This window comes from Platalea leucorodia, assembly GCF_965183815.1.
Source record: "Platalea leucorodia genome assembly, chromosome: 9".
NCBI classification, from domain to species: Eukaryota; Metazoa; Chordata; class Aves; order Pelecaniformes; family Threskiornithidae; genus Platalea; species Platalea leucorodia.
The window spans coordinates 31,165,881-31,191,020 of NC_138831.1; the positions used below are offsets into that span (position 1 = coordinate 31,165,881).

The 25,140-nt window shown below is 36.9% G+C and overlaps 1 protein-coding gene across 2 annotated transcripts in view; it reads left to right on the forward strand.

The window, feature by feature from the left end:
- SCAPER (S-phase cyclin A associated protein in the ER) overlaps nucleotides 1-24,539 on the forward strand; it is a 168,083-nt gene extending 143,544 nt beyond the window's left edge. For both annotated transcript variants that reach the window (XM_082321353.1, XM_082321354.1), the window contains exons 29-32: nucleotides 3,035-3,184; nucleotides 19,784-19,975; nucleotides 22,633-22,684; nucleotides 24,353-24,539. In XM_082321353.1, the coding sequence (XP_082177479.1) occupies nucleotides 3,035-3,184; nucleotides 19,784-19,975; nucleotides 22,633-22,684; nucleotides 24,353-24,447 (489 nt within the window). In that variant the 3' untranslated portion in view covers nucleotides 24,448-24,539. The remainder of the gene's footprint in view (nucleotides 1-3,034; nucleotides 3,185-19,783; nucleotides 19,976-22,632; nucleotides 22,685-24,352) is intronic.
- The last annotated feature ends 601 nt before the right edge of the window (nucleotides 24,540-25,140 follow it).

Genomic DNA, 25,140 nt, shown 5'->3' on the forward strand with positions numbered 1-25,140 from the left:
TTTTGTCTTTAAGATCTCAGTTATTGAAGGAACTTTCACGATTAAACGTTTAGGGGTTTTTCATGCTTAAAATTGCTAATTATTGTTATTTCCACTGTATAGCTATGGCAAATGAACTTAAGCAAAAAGTGAAAATTTGGACTATGCAAAAAGCTGAATCCCATCCATTACTACTACTATTCAAAAAACATCACTTTTAGCATAGTACTTTTCAATAAGCCCCAAAAACGTAAATAAAAACTCTTGGTCAAAAGCACAAACTAACAGTTTTTCTAATGTGAAAGGACTTGCATATATTATAACAATTTACATTTTTCAGTGCTTTCAGTGGCCACTTGCATTAAGATTGTACAACTGAAACTGCAGATCACTTGACACCAAATTTTTTTTTTATCCAAGTAAAATTTTATTGACCAAAAATCAGAAATCTAACTTATCATAATTTCTATTCACAAAAAAACCTCAGAAAAATCCCATTTTGAGTCTTGAGAAGGTGAGTCTTCTTACTTTCCTCTGTGAACGGATTTCTAGTGTAAATTAATCATTTTGCCATACAAAGAAATTACAAATGCTTATGTATTTCGCAGATAAATTGGCAAAGCTTTTGTGTTGTTAATATAAAACACCTGTCAAAAAGCATTGCTTTGCAAAACACGTTTAGCGGCATCAATCTTACACAATTCATCAGAATAGGTTTCTGTTTCATTTAATATGTAATTAGTATATAAGTTGTACCGCACACTCCATCTGAAATGCATTAAACTCAGCAAGAGCTTTGCATGAGTAAAGAATTTAGTATAAGGTATGTCTCCTTCAGTTCATATTTCTTGACTTTGATTTTTAGTATATTAAGTATCTCTGATAACAGCAACAAGCAATTTGCATGTAGCAACATTCATCTGTATAGATGCAGTTGCAGGATCCAGTCCAGTCAGGGTTTTTTTTACAGGACACAGAAACAGTATATTTATTGGAGTTTAACGTAAAAGAACTCTTACACACACCATTAACTTGCATTTCTTTCTGTAAATCAAGGTGTATCAAAGTAGTTCTCTTCTACAGCTCGTTCAGTAGCTCTTGGTTTGAGACTGGATGTTTATTTGTTGCTGTGGATATTACAGGTATATACTAGAGAGTAAGACTTAAATTGGGACACTTAGAGCTTATAGGGGGGCTGTAGCAAAAGTGCAGTGGCTGAAGGGCTTGTCCCACTGATACCTCAAGAAACCACTATTCATTTTTAAAATGCAAGCTTCCACTTACACTGTCTGTATTTATCCCTCTACCAACTACCATTATATCTGAGCATTTATAACAAACCATCAGGATTAATTCCCAAATCCCGTGATCTGCATTAGTTTGTTCTACATAAAATAGTGCAAGATAGTAAGTCTTGCCTGAAGGGTGGTAGAAAACTAACCAGGGTGAATTATTTCATTCAGTTCATCAGCACAGGGCTCCGCTCAGGAAGTATCCGCTTAGCTGTCTTACTGAATTGTAGGCATAATATTGTTTGTGATGGACAGACACACTTGTGTAGTCTCAGCAGCTATCCCTTTCAATGTATTAATGTGATTTGTTTCTGTAATGTTAAAAAAAATCTACATACACCTGAGGCAGTTTGCTGTCCATTCTGACCTTGTGGACTGTAGCAGGCTAGCAGACAGCAGAAGGAAAAAGCATAGTTTACGTACTGTCTGATTATTATCTCTAAGGAATAGTTTTATCACGTAATAGTAGGACTATAGAATAGGGTTTTTTGATTAACAGAAGAGGTCTGGTATTCTGGAGTTTGTATTAGCACAGATGGCTCATGGGTATATATTTCATTTAATTTGACAGTCTAAACAATTGAAAGATGGTAGTGAGAAGCAACGCAGGATCCTGAGCTGATATTAATTCTGGCTAAAAAGGAAGCATAGTTTCCTTGAAAAATTAGTTTAACTTTTATACACAAACTCAGGTGCCCTTTGACCTGTTGTTATCAGGGAAGGTTAAACCCAGAGTGCTAGGTCACAGCATGCGTGGACAGCACTAATTAAATAAGGGTGGACCTAAGAGCATGGCATTTACATGATGTAAAGCAGTAAATGGTGGCTGTATTGTGCGTTAAATTTTGAAAATATACTAACTTACTAGAATGCTTGAGGTTCAAGATGGAACCACAGCTGAGTCTGTTTTAGTTGTCAAGGATTCCACTTTTCCTGGGTAGATTTGGAGTATGCTAAAAATGAACTATATTAGACTGGGATTTATGTATATGTACTTAACACAGGCTGTAAGGTATAAAATCAAGAAAACTCTCAAATGAAAGAGATTTTCTCACAGGCCTGCGTTGCTGTTTCATTAGAGTTAGTAGACTGTCATGCTCATTCCTTGTGCTTTAGTTTTCCCCTTTGACCTTGTGTCGTTCTGTCTGTTTGACATGTTTATTAAATAGAGGCTGTAGGCTGCACAGATAAAATCTAATTCTGAATCTCCACGTTACAGCAATTTGCCTACTTTTAAAAAGAATCCCAAGAAGCTTTGCAGCTGAGTGTTCTCTCCTTTTGGATGTTTCTAACTTTTTTTAATGTTTGAAAAGTCATTATTTGTTATTAATCTTTGTATTCCATTCAGAGCGCAAGTTATTAATGAGAAATGCATTTTGCCTTTTTGCAGAAATGAAGATGGTTTAGTTTCTTTTGCTTATTACTAAGAAATATTACTAGCATTGCGTTTTCCTGGAACATGTAATGCATGTCAAATGAAATGGTCAACCTAATGCTACACTGAATGTCAACTAAGCAGAATCTAATTTTTCCTGTGTCTCTTTAAAATTTGAATTTATTCTTACAGTCCAGTTATAAATGATAAGTTACTTAAAGAAGAGAGCTGATTCTGTTCTCCTCCAAAGTCATCGCAACAAAGAACATAGTCTATAATTTGGGGGAAAAAAAAAAAAAAAAAAGGTGCAATTGATGTGTATGTAATTCACACAATTTCTGTAACATACTGCTAGACTGTAATTCCTGTTTCTTGGCCTTTTTTTCAGTCTATTGTGGGTGCTGAAGGACTGTCCCTTGCCTTCCGGCATATTATCAGCTCTCTGCTGTGGTACTGCTCCCAGCATACCTGTGAAGGATTGCTGCACGAAGTCATTATTTGTGTGGGATATTTTACTGTAAACAACACAGATAATCAGGTAAGGCAAATGGAAAATGGGATCAGAAGTTATCAAGTGCGCATTTAGTCATGGATCCCTCAAGAAAACTAATCCCTTCAACATTGTTTTTGAAGCGCTTGGGATTCCTATGAGCGCAAATATATGCGTTCACAAAACAGAAGGTGAAGTTGCACCTTAACGTAAAAACATTAATATTATGTGGCCATAAGGAAACTCTGTGTTCTTGCACAGACAACGATGCTGACATTGCATTGATTTTAACTAGCCTTGCTCGCTGCCAAGATACACTTAGTAACTGATATTTTTAATTCCAAGTTGACTTCATGTCAACTTGATCAGATGACTGTGGTACCCAAGTTAAACCCTTTTAAAGCCAACTAAGCTAGTCTGCCATGAAGGCATGTCCTCAGATGCCAATGCAGCCATCTCCCTGGTAGCCAGAGTGCTCATTTAAGTTTAAGCCATTCTTTTCCTTCCGTCTTTTTAGTAGTAAAACAAATACTCAGTGGAAATCCCCCTCTAGCTTCCTTGGTTGTTGTCCACTTTTGCCAGTGCACTCTGTAACTGCTCCTACTCTTAAGAATAGCTTATAAAATAACTCAGACACAAAACTTCAAAACCATTGCAAATACTTTAGTCTTAGAAGTCTCCCAGTTTCCTCAGCTTATATGTAGCCTCTCAAGGTGTATTGGGCAGGGCAGAATTTTGCACTTGCTCTTTATTTTTGAGCATGTGAACCCGACTCTGGATGTGTAGAAACTGCGTCATGATGCCTACCTCTTTGTTAGGATTCAGTTGAATGTTATATTTTGTCAAGTTACTCGTTTTGTTCTCGCTCCATACTTGTAACGCTTGGTTCCCGTTTTTGTTCAGCTTTTGAGGTAGGGGCTCAGGATGAGGAGCTTAGTCCCCTCGGCTAAGCTGAAGAGCAGAAGTGTTACAACTTGTCAGCAAACGTTTAGAGAAAAGCTGTCCCGTAATGTTCTTACAGTTGTTGACTGTAACTGGAACATTACAATATCTTAAAGCTGACAATAATGTCAGAAATATTGTATAATTATGTAATGTAATTATATAGTAATGTTTCTGTGGCTTTGGCCACAGCTGGAGGGAGGATCCTGCAGCCTTCCTACCCTGTGCAATCAAATCCCAATCAGGGTCTGGAGCTGACTGTGAGCAACACTTTTTCATATGGCCGTTTGGAAAATGCATGTGATATTGCTGCCATTTTCTGATTCCCACTGCTACGCAACGGGTCGTGCTGGCATCCAGAAGTACCAGCAAACAATGTTGTCTTTTCTCTGCAGTTTAAAAATTTCTTTTCTGGCACACAAGTATAAACAGATGTGATTCATTGCACAGAGGACTTGCAACTATAAACGTGCCAGGAATAGCGCAGAAGAGGGATTTCCTACCAGCGATGTCAGTTATAGTAGTCTGTAGTGCCTGTCGCTGTTTAGGGCTCGTGCCCTGGGGCGAAGGTCCGACCGTGGCGAGCAGGCTCCGTGCCATGGCAGCAGCTGGCTATGGTGGCTGCCGGCAGGCAGTCAAGAGACTATGTGCAAAATGCGTTTGTCTGTGGGCGTGCTTCCCAGCTGGTGATTTTGCAGTGTCTTGGAGTCTTCAGCGTGTGCACTTGGGGTTGAGGTCATGTGCCATCACTAATTTACCCCCGGACTGAGTTAATTTTCAAGATTAAAAGGTAGCAGCAGCTCTGAGAGTCAAGTTGAGGTCTTTGGTTAAACAACCACGGTGTGTCAGTACTTTTCATACACTAAAAGCAGTCTTTTACGGTGGTTTGCTTTGGTAGTACTATCTCAAGAGATGTCATGACATGCTTAACTTTTTATTTAATTACTGATATTCCTATTTAATAAGCTTTTAACTGAGGAAGTGGCATTTTGGTTTGGTTTTTTTGTTAAAAAACATTTTGAAAAACTGAAGCATTGCTCACTCAGGTACATGCAAAATGCGGGGAAGGTTTTTTTTTTTAGTAAATGGAAGTATTTTTCCTTTCATTACTAGGCAGGCAGTGAGCCTTGCTCACGGTCATTATTTTCCAGTGCTGTTAGTGTTGTGACTTCCGATAAAGATATGATGCCTTTCATGAAAAGGGAAGTGCTTTCTATTCATTCAGTTATGGTTTAATTTTTTATTATGTTATGAGCTTCCAATTTTTTCTTTCTTTTGTTGTTGACCATCTGCAGAGTCCTACTAAAAATAAAAAATTGGTCTCACAGTGAAAGCTTTCAAATAGTAGGCTTGAACTCCTGGAAAGAACTGCATAATAAAAATAGGTACACCAGACTTGAGCTATGAAAACAAATTTCCAGAGAGCCTGATAGCTCTTTTTATTTAGTATTTGAACAAACTTTAAAGGAGTCAGTAACATGTATTTCAAAGCAGATTCACATTATTCTTGCAGTCAGATGTACATTTGTTTTGAAATGTTCGTAGTTTAAATAAGTCTTTTCCTCTCTAAATTTGTATTCCTTATTACAAACCTTTGTATGTTTTCATTCCTTTCAACTCTCTCTCTCTCTCTCAAAAAAAAAAAAAAAAAAAAAAAAGTTGTCTGGAGTTTTCGGTGTGCCTTTTGTGATTCCTTTGTCTACCCACATCAACAGATAACGATCCAAAACGGTGTGCTGGAATAAAGAAAAAAAGGCATTAATTATTAAAAAAAAATGCAGTTTCCCAGTTTGGAGAATAGATAGATTTCTAAAAAGGAAATTTTACAGCCTGTCAACCTCAACATTGACCTTCTGTAGTAGTACTGTGATTTAAGTAAGTGAATTATTACCACTATGCAGTCAAAATAATAAAAGGGCAATTTCCTAAATATTTCACATTCATAGAAGAAAATCTTCCAAGAGCATCATATGCCAATCATTTAATGTAATATAGGTTTGTCTGGTTTTATTACACTATCTGTAAAAGTCTTTATAGTTAGTTGAGTGGCAAATTAAAAAGGAAAGTTCTTTTCTCTCGTATAGCTTCGTGATTCGTATTTCACTGCAGTTTCCAGGAGCCCCAAATAAGAGCAGGGCCTCACGGTGGGTCCTACACACATGCAGAGACAGTGGCTGAGGTCCCAGTTAGCGTTTTCGCCACGGTTGGCTTTTGGTCCAGGCCCAAGTGATTCTGTTGAGGAGCACTGAGGACAATGGATTCCAAAGGAACGCATTCCTAAGTGTTTTGATAGTGCTTGCTCTGTTTATTTTAAAAAGACTATGATTTTACTGACTCTGCCCACCTATAATATATTAGTAATATTCCTTTCCTTTTTTCTTATTTTGTTTTAACATTCATAAAGCTTTTTCAGGGCAGCTGCTGTCACTGAAGAAATAAATCAGTTATGAAACTGAAAATTTCAAAAAGTAAAGAGTGTTTCTTTAATATTTTAAATGCTTTAACATCATTAGTCAAGCCTAAACTGCACTGTCTGTTTTGTATCGGCATGTGAACTTCTGTTTACTATAGAGTTAGACAGCCTGCGTTTCATGAGACAGGATTCTGTAACCATGCCGTAGCAGAGCTTGGCTTTATTAAGCATCTGCTTTGCATGAAGTATGATCAAGGAAGCTGATTCTCTGTTTTGGCCACCATTTAATCTATTAACATACAAAAACAGGTCCCATGATACTAAGGACATGTAAAACTAAACTGCGTAATAAAAATAATGTCCAATCTTTCAATAAGCCAATCATACTATATCAGACTATAGGATTACAGTTTCTAATTAAAATTCTTGTTAATTAAAAATATTCTTCTGTTTCATTACATTTTTATTCCCTTTCATTGTTTGATTTAATTATTATAATGAATTTAATTAGCATGTGCTACCAGCTCCCTTCATTTGCATATTATATTGGATAATTGAATGGGGTCCTGTAATTAAATTAACATGAATGACAGACGATTTGGCTTCTTTCACATTGCTGTATTGGGAATAAAAATCTTTCCATTCTCATTGGAGTTAGTGAATATTTTTCATATGAAACGTCATCACAAATCAGATCCTCAGGATCTTGCCTGACAGGCTCCAAAAGAAGTTGCCTTGTTCATTGGTCTTGCTGTGCATTTATTTAAATAAAAATAGCTTTTGTTCTTTCAGTCTTTGACACACACTGTATTTAGAGTTCTCTAGAAGAATCTCAGTGACTTTTGGGATATGTAGGATATGGATTACAAAACAATCTTTGTGAAAGAGCTAGGGAAAAGTGTATGCAGCTTTTGAAAAATTAATTATAAAATTAGGGTTTGTAGAGAGAAGTAAGAACTTCTCTTAGAGTAACCAGTGCAATTGGAAAAAATAGGATACACAAACCATTCACATTCCATCCCCAAAAGTTTGTCTTCCAGTTGCACAAGTCTAACTTATTTCTCTGTCACTCCAAACCTTTTATCCCTAGACAGTCAAGTCCGTAAGAAGGGTACATTATTCTTATTGTAAACTTATAAAGAATTGAAATGTTAACATCTAATAATCCATATGTTGAAAATAAAAGCACATGGAATTAGATTTAATAATACCATTCACTTACTAGAAATTTACCCTTGCTATATAGATGTGGAAAATTTATCACAAAACATGTTCCAGGCATACCAGCTTGCTCCAGTTAAAGGAATAAGGAACAGTAAGATTACAGGATATTTTGGGAGAGGAATTTCTTTTGCCTTAAAATATAAAACGTCACACAGCAGTATCACAGGTATAAATATAACGTTCAAAGAAATTAAAATATTGTATGGTAGGCACAGTTCTGAAAGGTTCATGAAATTTATTACTCCTTTCCAGCAGAAAGAAAACGTGGTAGATAGTCCCCAAGAAAGGCTTTGTACTGAGATCGTCTTTCCTCTTTCTTTGTTCTTTTTTTTTTTTTTTTTTTTAAATGTTTGGCTTATAGTTATATTTTCTTACTCTTTAGCATTTTTTCCATGTGGCAAGTCTTACTTCTGTCATAAAATAGCAGTACACTTTATCCCACAGTAAGTGTATATCACATACATATATATGTATATGACATGTATCCTAACTATGGTTACAAGTACTTCTAGGTTGTAAGGGACACTTACAAAGTTACTTTAGATTAAATGTTTCCTTCTGTAGGGAAATTATTTTGTACTTTTGACAGTGTTAGTGCGTAGTGAGTTTCAGTATGTGGCCAGTTTCCTCTAGTGTTAGCGTGAAGAAAGAAAAATACTTTTAAAATGGAAAACTTGTGAAAATCAGAAGTTGACAGGAAAACTTGGAAGAATGGTTATAAAAATATTACATAGACTTTCCATATGGGTTGTTTACTAGAGGCCATCATTAAAGTTTCATTCTTTGTGTTGCTTTTGGGGCTATGGAGTGACTGGTACAATTTTGATCTGGTAGGTGTAGTTTTTGAAAATTCAACACAGGAGTAAAGATGCAGGAATTAGTAGTTACCGTATGGTTAATGTCCATATTTGTAAGTAAATAGTATCTGAAATTACTTAATTCTGATTTGTTAGTTTCTTTTCAGAGGAAGGATTTTTAGGAGTATGGATTTCATGTTGAGGTTGTGGGTTTAGTTCTTTAAACCTTTTAAAAAAAAGACCACAACCTTTTAAAGCTTTATAGTTTTGAATGAAAAATATGCCTGGTAAATTTTGTGGAACAGCTGATTTCGGCAAATGCGTGATTCATGTGAAGTTGTAGTCTTGACTGCCATTTAGGAGCACTTCAGCTTGTGAACAAAAAACCCACTAAGGATTAAACTCACCAAGTTAAAATGGCATAGATTAAAACAGATCTGTAATGTGTGCTTTTTCTCTATCAGCCTTACATACTCAGACCACATAAATTCACTTAAGTGAACCAATACCTTCACAAAAGATGGCATTCCTATCTAGGCAGTCGGTGAAAAGTGGGGATGCCTTTTAGGTAATTTGTCAGACACCTTTGTTGTTATTCGAGCTTACCAATCAACTTTTTCTTTTTTAAGAATGATCTATGACAAAGTAAATAAAATCCAACAGGAGCATGTAGGACTGCATATTTCACACATCGTGTTGTAATTGTATTTCTAACATTGCAAAATGCATCCTAGAGTGGTTTTTTTCTTTTTTTCTTTTTTTTTTTTCCTTTTTTTTTTTTTTTTTTTTTTTTTGAGCAGGTATGGGGAAGGTGATTTAATATGAGCAAAGACTTAACATGAAATGAAGTGTATTTAGTTTCAGTTCATGATGGCTGGCTGATTCCTGTAGGAGAGGAAGAGAGAGTATATGGGAATTAAAATGAGAAATAAATGCACTTGGATTTATCTTACTGTCTTATTCTTAAACTGTAAACGCAAAAGAATAAACTTTAGCTCCCAATGCCATAAAAGCCAGTACTTTCAACAACCTTAAAATATAGCCCGTAACTAAAGCTTAGCGATGAAGAGAGAGCAATCGGCTAATGCTGCCTCCAGAGAGCGACGTTCTAATCTTATTCCTGGGTCAGGAATAAAAAGAGTTTGGTGGTCGCAGCTTAATCCCCAGTGGACCTTTGTCCACATTGAAAAAACACCACAGAGTCTGGCATAATCCTGCTTAATAAGCAGTTTCTTCTAGCTAAGACCTGGGCCTGGAATATTATAGGTTTGGCCAGTGGAGATCCGTCGGCGGAGATGGATGCAGAAGCTTGCACAACGCCTGCCTTCACTGTGCCTCGTTCCCACCCAGCCTGTCGGTCTCTCCTTTTCATGAGAATTAAATTTCACACAGAAATTTAAAACAACATCTAAAGCCTGCAAATATTTAATCAGGCCTTGTGAGCTATTGTCTGTCTCGCCTCATGTGTGAGGGAACTCCCTGTACTTCTCCCATAAACTATAAGTTTTCCATGTCTCTGCAGACCCACAGTGACTGTCCCCAACATCGCTGGCCCCACACGGAGAGGACGCCAGCCTGCTCTGTGTTCACAGCTCTGGGCTCGGGCAGTTGACAGTTGCTCGAGTACTTGGATGCTGCTCTAAGGGTGGGAGCCTGCAAGAAGCCCAAAAAAGTCTCCCAAACGCAGTTCATCTTGTTTAGCTCAAGTAACACTTGATTGAAATGATACTGAGACATAAAGAAAAAATGAAATGCATTGAATCTTGCAGAGTAACTATTACGGAAAATCTTGCTCATCTTCCTCTCCCCTTAGTGACGGGTAAATTGTAGCACATTTTTCATAGCAGAAAAGTACATTTTCTTTGAATCTTCTATCTGTTTGAAGCTTTTCCTCGGCCAGCTCTGTAACATGTCCAGTGGCTGAGTGTTCCACAGTATTTTTGGTTGATGATCAGATATTTTCACAAACCCTTTACATTTATTGTGGAAGACAGAATGTACTAGTAATAAAAATTCATAGTAAGGTTTTGGAGAGTGACAGAAAATGCTTGCTTTTGAAGAGAGAGAATTCTCTGAGAGAGACAAAAAGATTTTCTGTGTTTTAGACTGTAGTATTTTAATTATTCACACCGTCTGGGGATTTTGACCCAAACTAGCTGTTTTCAAGGATGATGGCAGAAACCTCTGCCAATAGTCTGTTTGAACTTCTGTTGACTAAGGTCCTGTTTCTTCTCTAGCCTTTAAATCAAGAATTCTTTGTTCACATCAATTGAGTTTCACCTGTGTAAATGAGTAGAGGATCATGCCTGAGGCAGCAGCTTAAAGTTATAAGTGGTACATCATCAAAGTTGAAGATGTTATCTAAATGTGAAGGTGATGCTTCAAAAATAGGGCAGGGCTGCAAGGGCTAATTCAAATCATTTCAGTGTTCAGAATAATACCTAAGGATTTGAGACATGGCATGATGGGTTTTTTTATTTGAGCTTACAGAATATAAGTATTTCTCAATATGTTTGATGTCTAATACTACTCTCCTCCGATTAAAAATTATTAGGCCAACACTTAAACATATAAATCTCCTGCCATGTTATTTTGGAAACTATGAAGGTTACCATTTTCTGGAAAGCAATGATACCCTTCAATTTAACAAGGTACTTAAGTATATGATTAACATTAAGCATGAGAGGAACTTCACATGTTTAACTGTTTATGTTAATATGTTAAATGCTGAAATGCTATCATTTTTAAAGTTACACTTTTCCTTAATACCTTTTCTAGTTCAGGCATTAGATTATTTTTTTATCCTGTAGCCTGGGCGTGTGTTAAATTCACAAATAGCTTCAATGCATATTAGAATTGTTTCCATTCTCTTCTCATCACATTGTAATGGAGCTTATCTTTTACAGTATCTGTTTAATATTATTTATTTATTTATTTATTGCTGAATTTAATCTATATGTGCTTCATTTGTTATCTTATAACTAAGGTGACTTGTTAGTTGTCATTTTAAGTGATATTTTTTCAAGAGCTTTCTATAAAGAACTTCTTTATCTGGATCAGATAATTTTTTCTTTGTTATATATACATAGAGCACCACTGAATCTGTGTGCTTAAACCATAGAGCTAGCTCTAAAAGGATAATGCTCATAAAGTGGTTTATAGGAAGACTAATGTTATTTCTGAACTCTGTTATCTTCTCTCTGAAAGCTTACATGTGATGTTAAGAAAATAAACGCTGGAATTTTTCCAATAGACAAAATTCTTATTTTTAAATTTGAATGTAGCATTCTGCAACATTGTTTTTGCATGGAAATGGTGCTCTGATTCCTGATAACTGTTAGGAGGAATTTAGAACATTCTTTGCTCAGAGCCTTGCCAATAGTGGAGTTTGCAAAATGGAAAGAAAAGAGCTTGACCTTAAAACAGAAGAAGAGCCTAAGTGGTGACATATTCTGCTGATTAAATACTAGCAGTATGGGATCTGTTTATATAGAAGCAAAGAAATAATGCAGATCTAACTTTGAAGAGAAACTCTGGACTACTAATATAGAGACTTATTTCTTTTACGAAGTTATAAATAACCTGACATCAAACAAAAGGATTTAACTATTTGGTGGAATACTCTGGGGTTACAGAGATTAGATGCACAGCATTTCAGTTCCTGTTCAATAAAGTTATTAGTTGTTTGTACAACTTAGAATTGACATTTATATAAATGATAAATAAATAGAAAAGAAACACTAGTAGTTCCCCATACCAACAGTATCGTTTTAAGATCCGAATGTTTATAATGGCCATGTTCAAGTTTGGAACCATAGGTCACAGGAGATAGTGGAAAAGGCAAGGAGTGCCCCTTAGAGAACCATTAGCTTTTTAATCTGAGTTGTTCTAAGAAAATTGTATCTGAACATGAAATACATTATAGCAGAAGAGCTATACAGTCAAGTAGAAGAGCACATTTTAATGCTTCCTTTCATAAAAATAAAGGGAAATTCTATTGAGAAGGATGTTTTTCTAGAAAGTTAATTCAGCTCACAGTGATAATCTCTGTATTTGTTTCTAAGTACCTATGGAATACACCATTTCATTGGCAGTTTTTTCTCTCCAAGACCTGAGGAAGTTTTAAACTTTACAAAGTTATGATTCATCTCCATTTTCCCGTATCCACTTCACGTTAGTATAATTTTGTCTTACTTTTCATTTGATAAAAGAGCTACAACTTGTAATACTTGGTCAAAATTACTAAAAAACCACCAGCCTGACTGTAGAGTACTAAGAATACAACATTGTCTTGCCGAGTTACTTGTGCAAGAGTGGTGCACTTAAATGACTTGTAAGGTTTTGTTCATATCCAGATATTTTGGGTTTTTTGTGGCTACAGATTGCAGTTCCCTCCTTGGAAATCTTTCTCCTTTCTCTGCTATCTTTAAGCAGTAAGAAGCAATTTTTCCTTTCTTCTGTGGATGAAGGAAACTGATAGGCTACAGAAAGAATCTGTAAGTCACATTCGAATTTTTCCTGCCACAACGTTCCCAAGCAAGCCATCCCTCTCTTACTGGGGAGACCTGGCAGCATATGTGCAGTTCCAGGCGCTGAGATGGCAGCTGAGAGCTGCTGGACGTTGTCTCTGCCTTCTTAGTTGGACATCCCACTACCCCTGCAGGTCTGCTTTATGGTGGCCGTGCCCTAGCAGTGCCATTGATGCCAACAATGCGTTTGCTCCCAAACTTTCTGCGTTTTTATGTTGCGGATTTTAACAGGATCAACTATGACATAATGTTAAGATACAGCAAAAAGAATAGAAATAATAAGCAAACAATATGATCAAGTTAACATCTAAAGATACTCATCTTTTAAATCTTCTGATATTTTTGTGTAGTTGATTTCTGGAAGGCAATGTGAGCTGGCAGGCAGAGTAGCCAAGTGGCTACTAGGAGAGATCCGGGAGAGTATCCAGGCTGCTGTGAGCTTTTCTGTTATTTGTGTTGTGGAAAGCACACCTGTACACCTTTGTGTACAAACGTGTTACTGGTGACTTCAGTGAAGTTTCAGCTTAACAAAAAATAAGCTGTTGCAAAATCATTGCCCTAATGGTAATGGGAAGTTTGTGATAAAGGAAATCATGGGACAACACAACAGAATGAAAATGCGAACTCAAATAAGTTACAGGGTCTGCTATGAAAAGTACCCATGTACAGTTTTTTCTATTTGGCAGCACTTAAATCATGTCTTCCAGTTATGTTTGTGAAAAGTCTTCAGCAGGTCTCCCAAAAATGAAACAAAAAAGGTGGAAGTACACGTCCATGTTCCTGAGTTAGCCTGGGGCTGAGGGCTCTCATGTATACCCCGTAGGTCTCCAAGGGCCAGCACTGGCTGTGTCCCCCAGCCCTGGATTTAAAGGACCCTGGAACAATGGATTATCGTTGGCAGCCCTGCATGCCACACCGAAATGCATGTGGCGAATGTCTCAGAGCAAATGCACCATCTTGTTCAGCAACTTCCTTTGATAGCTAGGGAAGCTGCTTTGACCAATTGAAAACATACCCTGTTGTGGGCTTAGGCTTGGGCTTGATAACCTGTCCACTGTCTAACTATTTGGAGGAGAAGAGCTTCTTGCCAGACTTAAACCAACTCAGTTTTAACCTGAAATACTGTGATGAGGTTTTTTTAATTATTGTTTTGTGGCAGGAGGAAAAGCAACCTTTGAGGAAATAATTGAATAGAATGGTGGTATTATCATTTTAGACACATGATGAATGTCTAGGAGCTTTCTAAATGTATGGGTAATCTTCAGTAAATGGTAATAATTGATTCATAATACTATGATTCTCTGGTCTAGCACAGTTTAATTCATTGAGAACCTGGCTTTCTGAATCAGTTTAATACTTCTCAGTTCTTCATTTTGCCTTTGCATAGACAAAAAACTTGCTGATGGCTTTCTGTTCTTCCTGACCAGAAAATTAATTCGCCTCTTTGAAAGGTAATTCCAGTGTTTTTATGGTATGTATGGACAGAAATAGCTGACATGAATGATGTCTTTCCAGAGCTGCAGATGTCTAAGTGAAACAAGAAAACCTAAATCCATCAGTAGAACTAGACTAAATATTGCTCTAAAAATCAGCACTTCCCCTCTGCAGTAATCCTCGACTAACCTTGTGTAGTACACAAGGAGTGAAAAAGTTCTTGGTCTGAGACTGAACCATTTTTTTGTTACTTGTAATAAAATATCTGACAATATTTAACATACATGCATAGAACCATTGAAAACCGATCTGTGATCATAATCTTCTTGAAATCTCTGGAAGGTTGCAGGCAAAGTTTTAAATTCAATTAGTTTCTCTTTTTTTAAATGCTCTACGTATGTGAAATATGTGCAGTTACAACTTGGAAACAGACATTTAGATTGTCACCAAAAATGCTACTCCATAGGTTAAAAAAAAAGTCAATCTTCACAAGGCAATTTGATTGAACTACTAGTTCTTGAAAAATTAGTAGCATGCATCTACATTACATGTCTAATTAGGATATATGAATGATGTGAATATATGAATGATATGAATATACAAATTATCAGTTCAATTTGGCTAATATTTATTCAATATTTTACATACAGTCATTCTTCAACTTTCTGGCTGACATTTTAGTTTTCTCAATTAAAATCCTGTTTAGTACTTACGAGATGCTTATAAACTCAGTTACCTGATTATGAAGATACAGTTTCAAAGACTAGAAGATTCTTATTTTAATTTTATTGTAAAATTAACCATTGACTTGGTAAGATTTTACTACTGATTTGACATGTAACTGCTGATACAGTCTGTATCGTTGCTGTATCATTCAAAAGATCTGGATCCTATTAGTTATGAAGATTTTTTTTTTTACCTTGCTTTGGCAAAAATTCATACATATGCATTAAAAGTAATTGGAGTTTTCATTCATGATAAAAGGAATATAGAGAAGGAATAAGTGAAAGACAAATATATCTATATACAGTATGTAAATAGAATAGGAGGTGTTCACCAAAACATCTTTCCCTTGCTAGTTCTCATGCAAAGGTTGCCCCTGTGTATGCCAGCGGTTAGCTCCCTGCCCTTGCAAGCAAGGAAATGAGTCGTGCTTTTATGATTCTCATTCCTGCAGGATCATCAGAAAGATATTTTTGGGCCCTTGGAGCTTCACAGAAAAATTAAATGAGCTGCAACGTTCCCTTTGCTACCCAGAGGAAAATCACACCCAAGTTATTTGGGTCCATATGGCTTATTAGTTCCCTAACAAAAGGCCTTCAGTCCTGGGAAGATCTCCTTTGCAAGGTGCCAGGCAGCAGTGGCAGGAGAGGAAGGCTGCTGGAGCTTTCCTGGTGGGAATACAAGGACATCCTGCAGAGTCCAGGATGGAATATCCTTCCAGCAGTCACCTCGGGTCTGTAGCCAGACACCCTGCCTAAGTGACAGGGGAAGCCTTATCGCCCAGCAAAATGATGAGTTCCCCTCACAACTTTATTATTGTTCCATACCACAAGGAGCTCTTAATTTTTTTGATTGATTATCCTTTTTTATTGCTCAAGTGCTGTGTGGCATATTGCTGGCTTTTGTCATTGTAGTCTGTTTTGAAAGACTGACTTTTATACTGCTTTAGACTTTCACAGCTAGAAGAATTGCAGCAAATGGCCAAGCAATATACTATATAGTGAATATTGGCCCAAGTAAACTTGAAGAAATGGATTCCATCTAGAGACTGTAGAAATCATGCATCATGCTTTCCTAAGGGATAAACTTCAGAAGTACCAATACAGTGGATCAGGATGGTTATTGCACTTGAGAGTGCAGAGTGTGCTTTCCAAAGAGTCACACGGGAGCATGGATTGCCTGGTAGGGCAGAAGAGAGTGCCTGACCCTCTGGCTGTTGAAGATTAAGCAAATTAGCAGGACCTGCAGAAGGCTATAAACTGGTGGGAGTGACAGAAGCTAACTGATAGGCAACCTTGAAAGGTGTTGCTCAGTAAAAAGTTCCCACAGGTCATCACATTAGTCATTGTGCTGGACAGTCAGCTAGTGTGGATTCAGTCAGCACAGCACACGTGGTGTAGGGAGGCTGGAAATTCAGACAGAGACCAAGCAGGGAAGATCGTATTCTTAAAGGTGACTTTTAGCAAAGGTTAAAAGTAAACAAAATCGGATATTAGAGTGGCATATATTGTGCAGCCTTGCTAACTGTCGGCTTATATGGTGTAGAGGTTGCTTCAGTTCAGCACAGTAATGGATTTAAGATGCTCTAGCATCTTATTTTCAGCAGGCTTTTACATTGAGAGTAGATGGTGCCACTGGGCAGTGCTTTCTGGTGTGCTAACCCTGCACGACATCACCACGCTCTGTAACAGGGGCTCCACCTCTGAAATGTATCAGGGTCTTGAGTTTGGCTGGTAGCACAAAAAAAAAAACCCTTCATTAATTCATCAGGAAATAGCATTTCAGAAACGTACTTGGTGTGTCTTTTACCTCGGCGTAGTTTGGGTCTTCAGAGGGTTATTCTAATGTTTACTGTGTTAGGCCAAAAATAAGCAAAGCTAAGTAGGTGCATCTTCTTTGGAATTTATTTAAACTAAGCACAGGCAAAACCAATAAAGTTCTCTGAATATCTATAAATTTTGAGAGTAAGCAAAACTTTAATGAAACATAGAAAACATTAATGTGAGTTGCCTGCTCTGGATAAAAAAAAAATAAAAATGTAGCTTGTACTAATTTGATAGAGAGGTCTCAATTCAGAAAAAGAAAACCACAAGCAAATATTAATGGAACCTAGGCACATATCTGAAGTTAAGCAGGTGCTTAAATGCTTGGCTGTACAGAAATGCGGTGATTTAATTAGGATCTTGTTACATTTGACAGGCATATCTAACTTTCAGGCTAGAGAGAGAGCAACAAGAAAAGCTAATTCTGGGTAAACGTGTCTGAATTCCCGTATGTGGCAGGAGGAAGAGCAAGCTTTCTGCACTGGATTCCAGTAAGGAGTTTGTATCTCGTATTAGAGCATTTTGTAAGATGAGTACTTCAGGCCTGCAAAACACCATGGGATCATTCAGCCAAGTGACTGTTTTTAAAAAAAAAAAGGGGGGGGGGGGGGGGAAGTAGTCAAGAGAAGTCTTTTTCCACCATAAAGAAGTCATAGGCAAGCTTTTAATTTGTTTTCTTTGTTGTTCATCTGCTACGTCAAGTGCTGGACTTCACTTTCTCCACCAGTTGACAGTGAAACAAGGAATACGTGCTCTGCTAGAGGTTTATTTGTTTGGGGTTTTTTTCCAGTAAGGGGTGACTCATGATTTTTTTTTTTTTTTCCAGAGTACATATTATAGTGTATCAAGTTTAGTAGCTGCATTAGTACAATGAGCTGAAATCATTAAATTGATTCCACATGTGATAAATACCAGATTAAAACAATCAGCAGCCCTTTTATATACCTTCCTATCTTAATGTTGATAACATCATAGTAGTAAAAATGTTGAAAAGAAAAAGATAATGAAATAATAATACCATGAAAGCTGTTGGGATGTCTGCACTGTTAGTTTGGCAAGAGTTCACTAATTATCCATGGCATTTTTAGAACAGGTAAAGGAAGTGAAGCGTTAAATGAAAAATGAAAAGTCCCAAAAACTTCTTTTCCTCTGCCTGTTCATCAAGTGTACAGTGACCATTAAAAAGAAATCAAGAGTTCTGTTTTTCTGTCCTGAATAAGAAATACCAATTGTAGTTATTTTAGTACAGTTACAATTGATTTTAAGTACTTCTCTGTAGAATTTACCGTAGAAAAACATAGATTTATATAATAACCAGTCTGGTTAATTTGAAATTCAAATAGTAATCACGAACTCAAAAGGCACCCTCTTGCTTACAGGGTGGTAGCCGGTAGTTAAGTTTGGAATCATCCAAATGCTTCAGTCATATTTTCCTCAAAACAGTGCCTCAATGTATGCTTAATTGTCACGTATTTGGCCGTCTTTTAAAAATTCCTCCTGTCTTTAAGGGCATTAAGACATTTCTACCAGTACTTTGAAGGGTTTTCAATGTCTTTTTGGCTGGTGAACTGAAAAAAATGCAAACTATTACTTAGTTGATCTTGGTTTTAAACTGAACTGCATTATCAACTGAGAGTGTGCTCTGAAGGTATTGTTAAAAGTGCTCTGAAAACTTGTAAATCCCTGTAATTTATGTTCCTCTGGTCTCAACTGCTTCTTTCTGTCCTTCTGGTTTTAATTTGAATGCAGTCTTGTCTGGGTGTGTACCTGTAAAATTGTGTTTTTCCAAGTACAATTTACAGTCGTGACCCTAAGTTTTACAGTGTTCTAACCTTATAGGAGCTTCCTCCTATGCCGAAAAGCCAACTTTGGGTCAAACAGCTCTTTCATATTGTGTCTAATCAAGGTTACTTGGAACAGATCCGATTTTGGCATTTTTTAGTTTATCACAAAGACTTTATAAGAATATCAAGTAAATTGGAAAGGTTCCTTTGCAGGAGACCAGTAATAGCATTGCCTTATTTCTTCAGATGTACACAGTTGTAAGCTTAGCCTGCTTCATGACAACAGTCCCATTTATCTAAACAATTCTCCTTTTAGAGTCAATGGCACTGATAGAAACTGAGATAAGAAATACAGATGGGAGGATCTCCCTGAGTCTCTACTTACTGAAACTCCTTGCTGTGCAGCTTACAATCACCTTTTCTTTTTGGTGCCTGAGAATGCGTAGCAGACGTCTACCATGAAACAGAGTCCTCTCTAATTGCCAGAGAGCATGCTAGTAAAGGATGATCGAGCTTCGGGAGGGTTTTTACAGTCCTGGTGATCTCTTTCTTGATTCCCCCCCCCCCAAAGGCATGCTTACTGTGTTTAAATGGCAGGGGTTGGGGGTTTTTGTTGCGTAGCTCTAACTTACAATAGTCCCTTTGCTATAATGCTTTGACTTTTGAATGAAGGTATTACATGATCTATTTTACTGTAATCTTCAGATTAATCCACTTCTCATTTACTTACTGTCTTTTTGGGTGATACAGGAAAAAGAAGTTTCACAGCCTTACATTCTTTGTGTTCCTCTGCAATAAAAATAATACTTGCACACTAAAACAGAAGTTATTTGGACTAAATGTTATAAACTTTATTTTTAGTATTTACTCCTCAGCCATGCTCATTTTTTTAGCATGACTTCAACACCCTTGGTGGTTAACAGGAAGAGAAGAAGAGCTAGATCACGTGTTTTAACTTTGTTACGTTTGTATTTTCAGATCATTGTACAGTCTGGCCGTCACCCCACGGTGCTGCAAAAACTATGCCAGTTGCCTTTCCAGTATTTTAGTGATCCTCGTTTAATCAAAGTGCTCTTCCCTTCGCTAATAGCTGCTTGTTACAATAACCCTCAGAACAAGATCATCCTGGAGCAGGAGATGAGTTGTATTTTACTCGCCACGTTCATTCAGGTAGCTATTGCAGTAACATAACAGCGGTGTGCAGGGTAACTGCAACAGTTTTTCTTGCATTTGCTGTGTATATGGAAATCATTTGACTGAAGTAAAACAAGTAAACAGCATTGAAGTACTTTAAGATTCTCTGCAGCTCTTTTCAAACCACAGATTATGCCTGTACTTGAGGCATCTTGTAACACTAAAAGGTTACCGAGTAGTTCAGGTTCTTACTATCACATGCAGAATCCTGTTTTCATTAAAGTTATTGGATGTGCTAGGAAGATGTGATGTAGATCCTGCTATTACAAGACAATTCTTAAAATATTTATTTTTTGAAAACTACTGCACATATAGCATATCTGAAATCGGTATATTAATGTGTTTACATACAAATGTACAGTTGTATACTGTGTACAATAGATTTACAGAGAGAAGTGAACAGAAGTGTATATATTTTATGCAGAAAATACACAGAACATATGTTACTGGTCTAATCTTGCAATCTTTATTTTTGACAGTAAGCCACTGAGGTCCGTATGAATACTGTTTTGAATAAGGATTTACAGCATTTTTGTTCCCTTTGTCTAAATGTATATGCTGTGCTTTGTGTATCAGATTTTATGCATGCCTCATGTTTTCCATACATTTTATTGACTGTTTCCAATGAACAAATGCAGTTTTCGTAAACACTCTACTATTAAAAAATAATATGCTTTTAGGAGTCTAGTAACTCTGTATCAGTCACCTGAAAGTTACTGTTATTGATACAGAAATGTTAGTCAAACTCTTTTTTGTAATACTTTACAGCTAGTCCAAGGGTAGGCTACACAGATTTGGGAGAGAAGGCAGAAGAACTAAATATTTACCAGAAGTCTTAGCATAACATCAAACTTCTGAGTGCAATTACTTTTTATCCTTTTAATACTAAAATAATTGCATAGCAGTTGAAAAAAAAAGTTTGGAACTTAGTATTAAAAGAATTTGCCATATAGTAACGAACTTCTGGTTAAATACAAAGCTATAATTCATCTTTGACTTTCTTATAGTGAAACTACATATTTCAGTGTAGAAGTTGCAGTGGCAAAAAAATAATTTAAGCGCTACGAGTAAATGCAGCAAGTTTAGCTTGTTTTTTTTCACTGAAAAAACATGAGTGGAGAAGAGTGTTTCCTATCTGAATAATTAAAGTTATTTACCTTGATTTCTGTGCTGTGAGAGAGAGAATGGCATTTAAATCCCCAGTAGCTACAGCAAAGCGTAAGTATATTTACAAGGATCAACGTTATTCATTTGATTTCCAATTAAAGGTATATCTCAGATGCCAAGTCCACGTACTATTCTTGCAGGCTTTTAAAAAAGGTGTTATATTAAAATATGGAAGATCCTTGTGTGCTATAAAGTTTCATGTCTTTCCTGACTTCACTGGTACTTTAGTATTTTACCAATTTTAAAATCTAATCCCAAATATTGGACACGCACACACAGAGAGAAATGCTGAAAGGAACCAAGGAATGCTCAGATACCCACACACACAGAAGAGACTTGCCTCTCTACTTTTATTTCGGCTCGCTGCTGTTTGTCAAGCAAATCTCTCATTTGCTTCAGTGGAAGGTTTGGGAAAGACTGTAAAATGTTTCCCCGTGACTAGAAAATGAGATTCTTCCTGTGCCAGGGAATGCAAAAAGAAGTCCCGTTTACGTAAAAGTTTGGTGGTGTGTACAAATATAACACTTAAATACAGTGTGTTAAATGTGTGCAGCGTAAATCAAGGGAAAATGATTGCTGGATTTTACAACGACCCACGTTATACCTCCCTACCAACAGATTTATTTCCATCATCTGAAGTTTGCATCATCCTTTTTTTTTTTTTTTTTTGTTACTTCTGTTTCTAGATGTGCTGAAATAATTAAAAAACATTTAGCAGTCTCCATGATTTTCTAAATTCCCTCTCTCCTGTTAAATAATACCATCTCTGCTCAGTGAATACTCACTCAAACAAATGATAGGGTCCTAAAAGCCCTCTCCGTACTGGGGCAGGTAACTTGCGTAATCCTGCGTTGCTCGGAGCGAAGTCCTTGCTGCCTCCGGAGGATGCAGCATCCCGTCCGATAGCAGCAGGGATCACACATCGTGCTGGGCACTTAGCTTAACTGCACCTCAGCTGGTTACACAGCTGGCTGCAGCGCTGGCCAGAGTTAATCACCTCTGTGGAAGAACTTCGCTTACTCTCAGGAGATCGGGACCTCAGGCTCCCGGGTCATTGGGAAGCACAGCCGGTGAAATTGGGATAATTCAAGAATTTTGTAAGAGTCTGTTTGGAGTCATTTGTTTTAAAGAAACACAGCTACAGTAAATGTTCTCTTAAATTAAAAGTCATGATAATAACTGTTTCCTAAGAAGATAATAAAACCTTGTTTTTTCTGTTGTGTATTAAAAGTATATTTTTTTCAAAAAAGGTATAAATAAAGGTATAAAAATCCACTATATATTACAGAATTTAAGTGCTGGCAGTATTCTGTTATGATATGTAGCAAACAAGCCAGAGTTTGTTAATTTACTGATTTCATGAAGTATTAGTATTTTCAGTGAATACTTAAAAATGTTGGTATAATTCCTCAGATGTAAGATCGGAAAACCTGATGCCGTTTTGTGTTGGTTTTTTTTCCCCGTAGGATTTTGCACAGAGTTCAGGTCACATGGATAATCAGTTATCTCAGCAGAGGGGTATGTCTCCAATGAAATGTAACAGAGTAGCAATTGGGTAACAAAATGTGTAGATAGTATATTTTACTGTGATTTAAATTTTTCTAATCTGCATCATGATGGAAGAAATATAGTAAATTGCAAAATGATTTTACAGTTTGGGGAGAGGCTCTCTAGCTTACACTCTGACTTAAACATGCATGTCTTCGTCTGCTGCTCACTGTATCAGGAATTCAGACTGTTAATCTTTATTAAATGCTATGTGGTATCATGTCTTAAAATGAGATACTGTACGTGCACATATTTAATTAGCTGTCACAAAGGCTACCTTCAAAAGTTTTAGGTTACTGAAGCCACGCAGCCATGCCAGTACACCCGGGGAGCCAAAAATTAGTAAAATACTGTCCTGTAATTATCCTTTAAAGTTTGTCAGTTTGCAGAAGAGTTACCATTTTTTTCCCCCATCAGTTGTAAATATTGTGTAAAATGCAGCTAACATCTTTAGGCTAAACATTTGAAAGATTCTCAGCTAAGACGGCTATTACTTGTTAAACACGTCTGAAATTCAAGTGTGTTGGTGGGAATCTGGTCTTGAGTCGCCCCTGTTTTGCATAAAGTACGTCGCTCAGACAGTCATTTCTCCCTAAGAGCAAGCAGAAATCCACCACCATTTTGCTGAACGTTTGGCAAGAAGATGAGCGGTTCTAGGTCTAAAGCATAAGCTTTGTGTCTAAAAACAAATTATAAAATAGAAAATTCACATAAATTTATGGAGATTTTTACTGTCACATTATACTTTTTAGTCTGAAGCAGCCTCGTGCAGTGTCTGCAGCACAAACTTCCCAGGCTTGTGTTTGCATGAGAATCTGCTCAAGAAACATCTAAAATCCAAGAGGAAAACTGCTTTTTATTTTCACTATTCAAACTAAATGAACTTTTAAACAAAGGTGACGTATGTGGTAACACGTGAGTGTGATTTCTAAACATTCCCCAGTTGCAAAAAAGCTGACTTAATAAAAGTATAAGCAGAATTATTTTTATCCATTATATCACTTGAATGTGAAGGACGGTGTCCCCAAAACCCAATTGGGAACAATAACACAGCTCGGAATGAAACTTGAAAGCGCAAACTTCAGCGTTGGGTGCTGCGCTGCGGCACGCTGCTCGAAGGGTCGGACCCTGCAAGCCTGTGCACGCATGTGTAGTCCCGTTCGCGTCACCAGTAGTACTCGTAGGAGTAAAAGCTGTGTTTGTAATCATACTGTGAGCTTTGGGGGGATCGGGGAGCAAAAATCCTCTACAGCCTTTTGTGGAAAAAGAAGCTGCTAAGCAGAGAGTGTGCCATCAAGGCTGCCCGAACTTGAAAGAGGCTGAATTGCTCCCCAGTGGGTTCGAGAACATAAAATGTGTAAAGATGTATAATATTCCGGTGCGTAAAGCAGAGAGCCTGATCCAAAAGCTTAAAAATCTAAGCCTTTGCTCATCAGAGCCCTCTGCCCCCATTTTTAAAGCCAAGCCTCAATGTCCATAGCTCCACAGAAGCGTTACCCCATGATTTCAGAAGTTTTTGGTAGGGGGAGGGAAGTAAATGACTTCAAGTATCTCAGATTGGCTGCGCATTCATTATTCTTGTTTTATTGCCATCTTAAGAGAGAATAACGTGGTAATTTTATGTTCTGTCTTCAACAGAAAAATTTTTCAGTTCTCAAGATTATCTTGAGCTGTCCAACAGATTCCCCCGCCAGTCCTGGGAAGAAGCTCGACAGTTCTTCTTGAAAAAATAAGTGTTGCATTTGGTTTTAAAATCCCTAACATCGTCGTGCTGACCAGTTCCTGCTGACTACCTTCTTTAAAAGGCTATTCTGAAAAGTTTTTGATACTCTAAATACTTATGCTGTAGATATATAATTAATTTGCACTATTTATATCATAAGTACTGTAGATACTTTCCAGTTTTGTTTTGTAATTTTGATAATTTGAGTTTATTTCATTCACATATCCTGTGTCATGATTTGGGTATTTTCTACCCTGTGATGTGGTGGTACTTGCACTGCAGAACTGCTGAAATAAGATTGCAAATAGAGAAAATATGTTCTATATATCTTGTAATAAAATAACTTATTCTGTCTGTAGTGTGACTTCTGCATTACAAATGTTGGTGTGTTTGAATTACCATAAGCAACACAAGGCTTGGAGAGAAAAAAAAAAAAACAAGACGACTCCTAAGATGTCTTTCTGGTTAATCAAAAGTAAAGAATTTGTCAGATTTCGCTCTGAGGAAAATTCGTTTGTAATTTTTTGGTTATTTGGGATAAGTCATGTAATACGGGTTTTTTTAAACCGCACACGTTTTTAACGTTTCGATAAGACTTTAATAACGCCTGCTTAAACCTCGTGATGTTCTCTTAACGGTGGCGGTTCCATGAAGCAGAATTAAAACGTGAGAACGGCGGCGTGTCTGGGCAAGGTTTATTTTC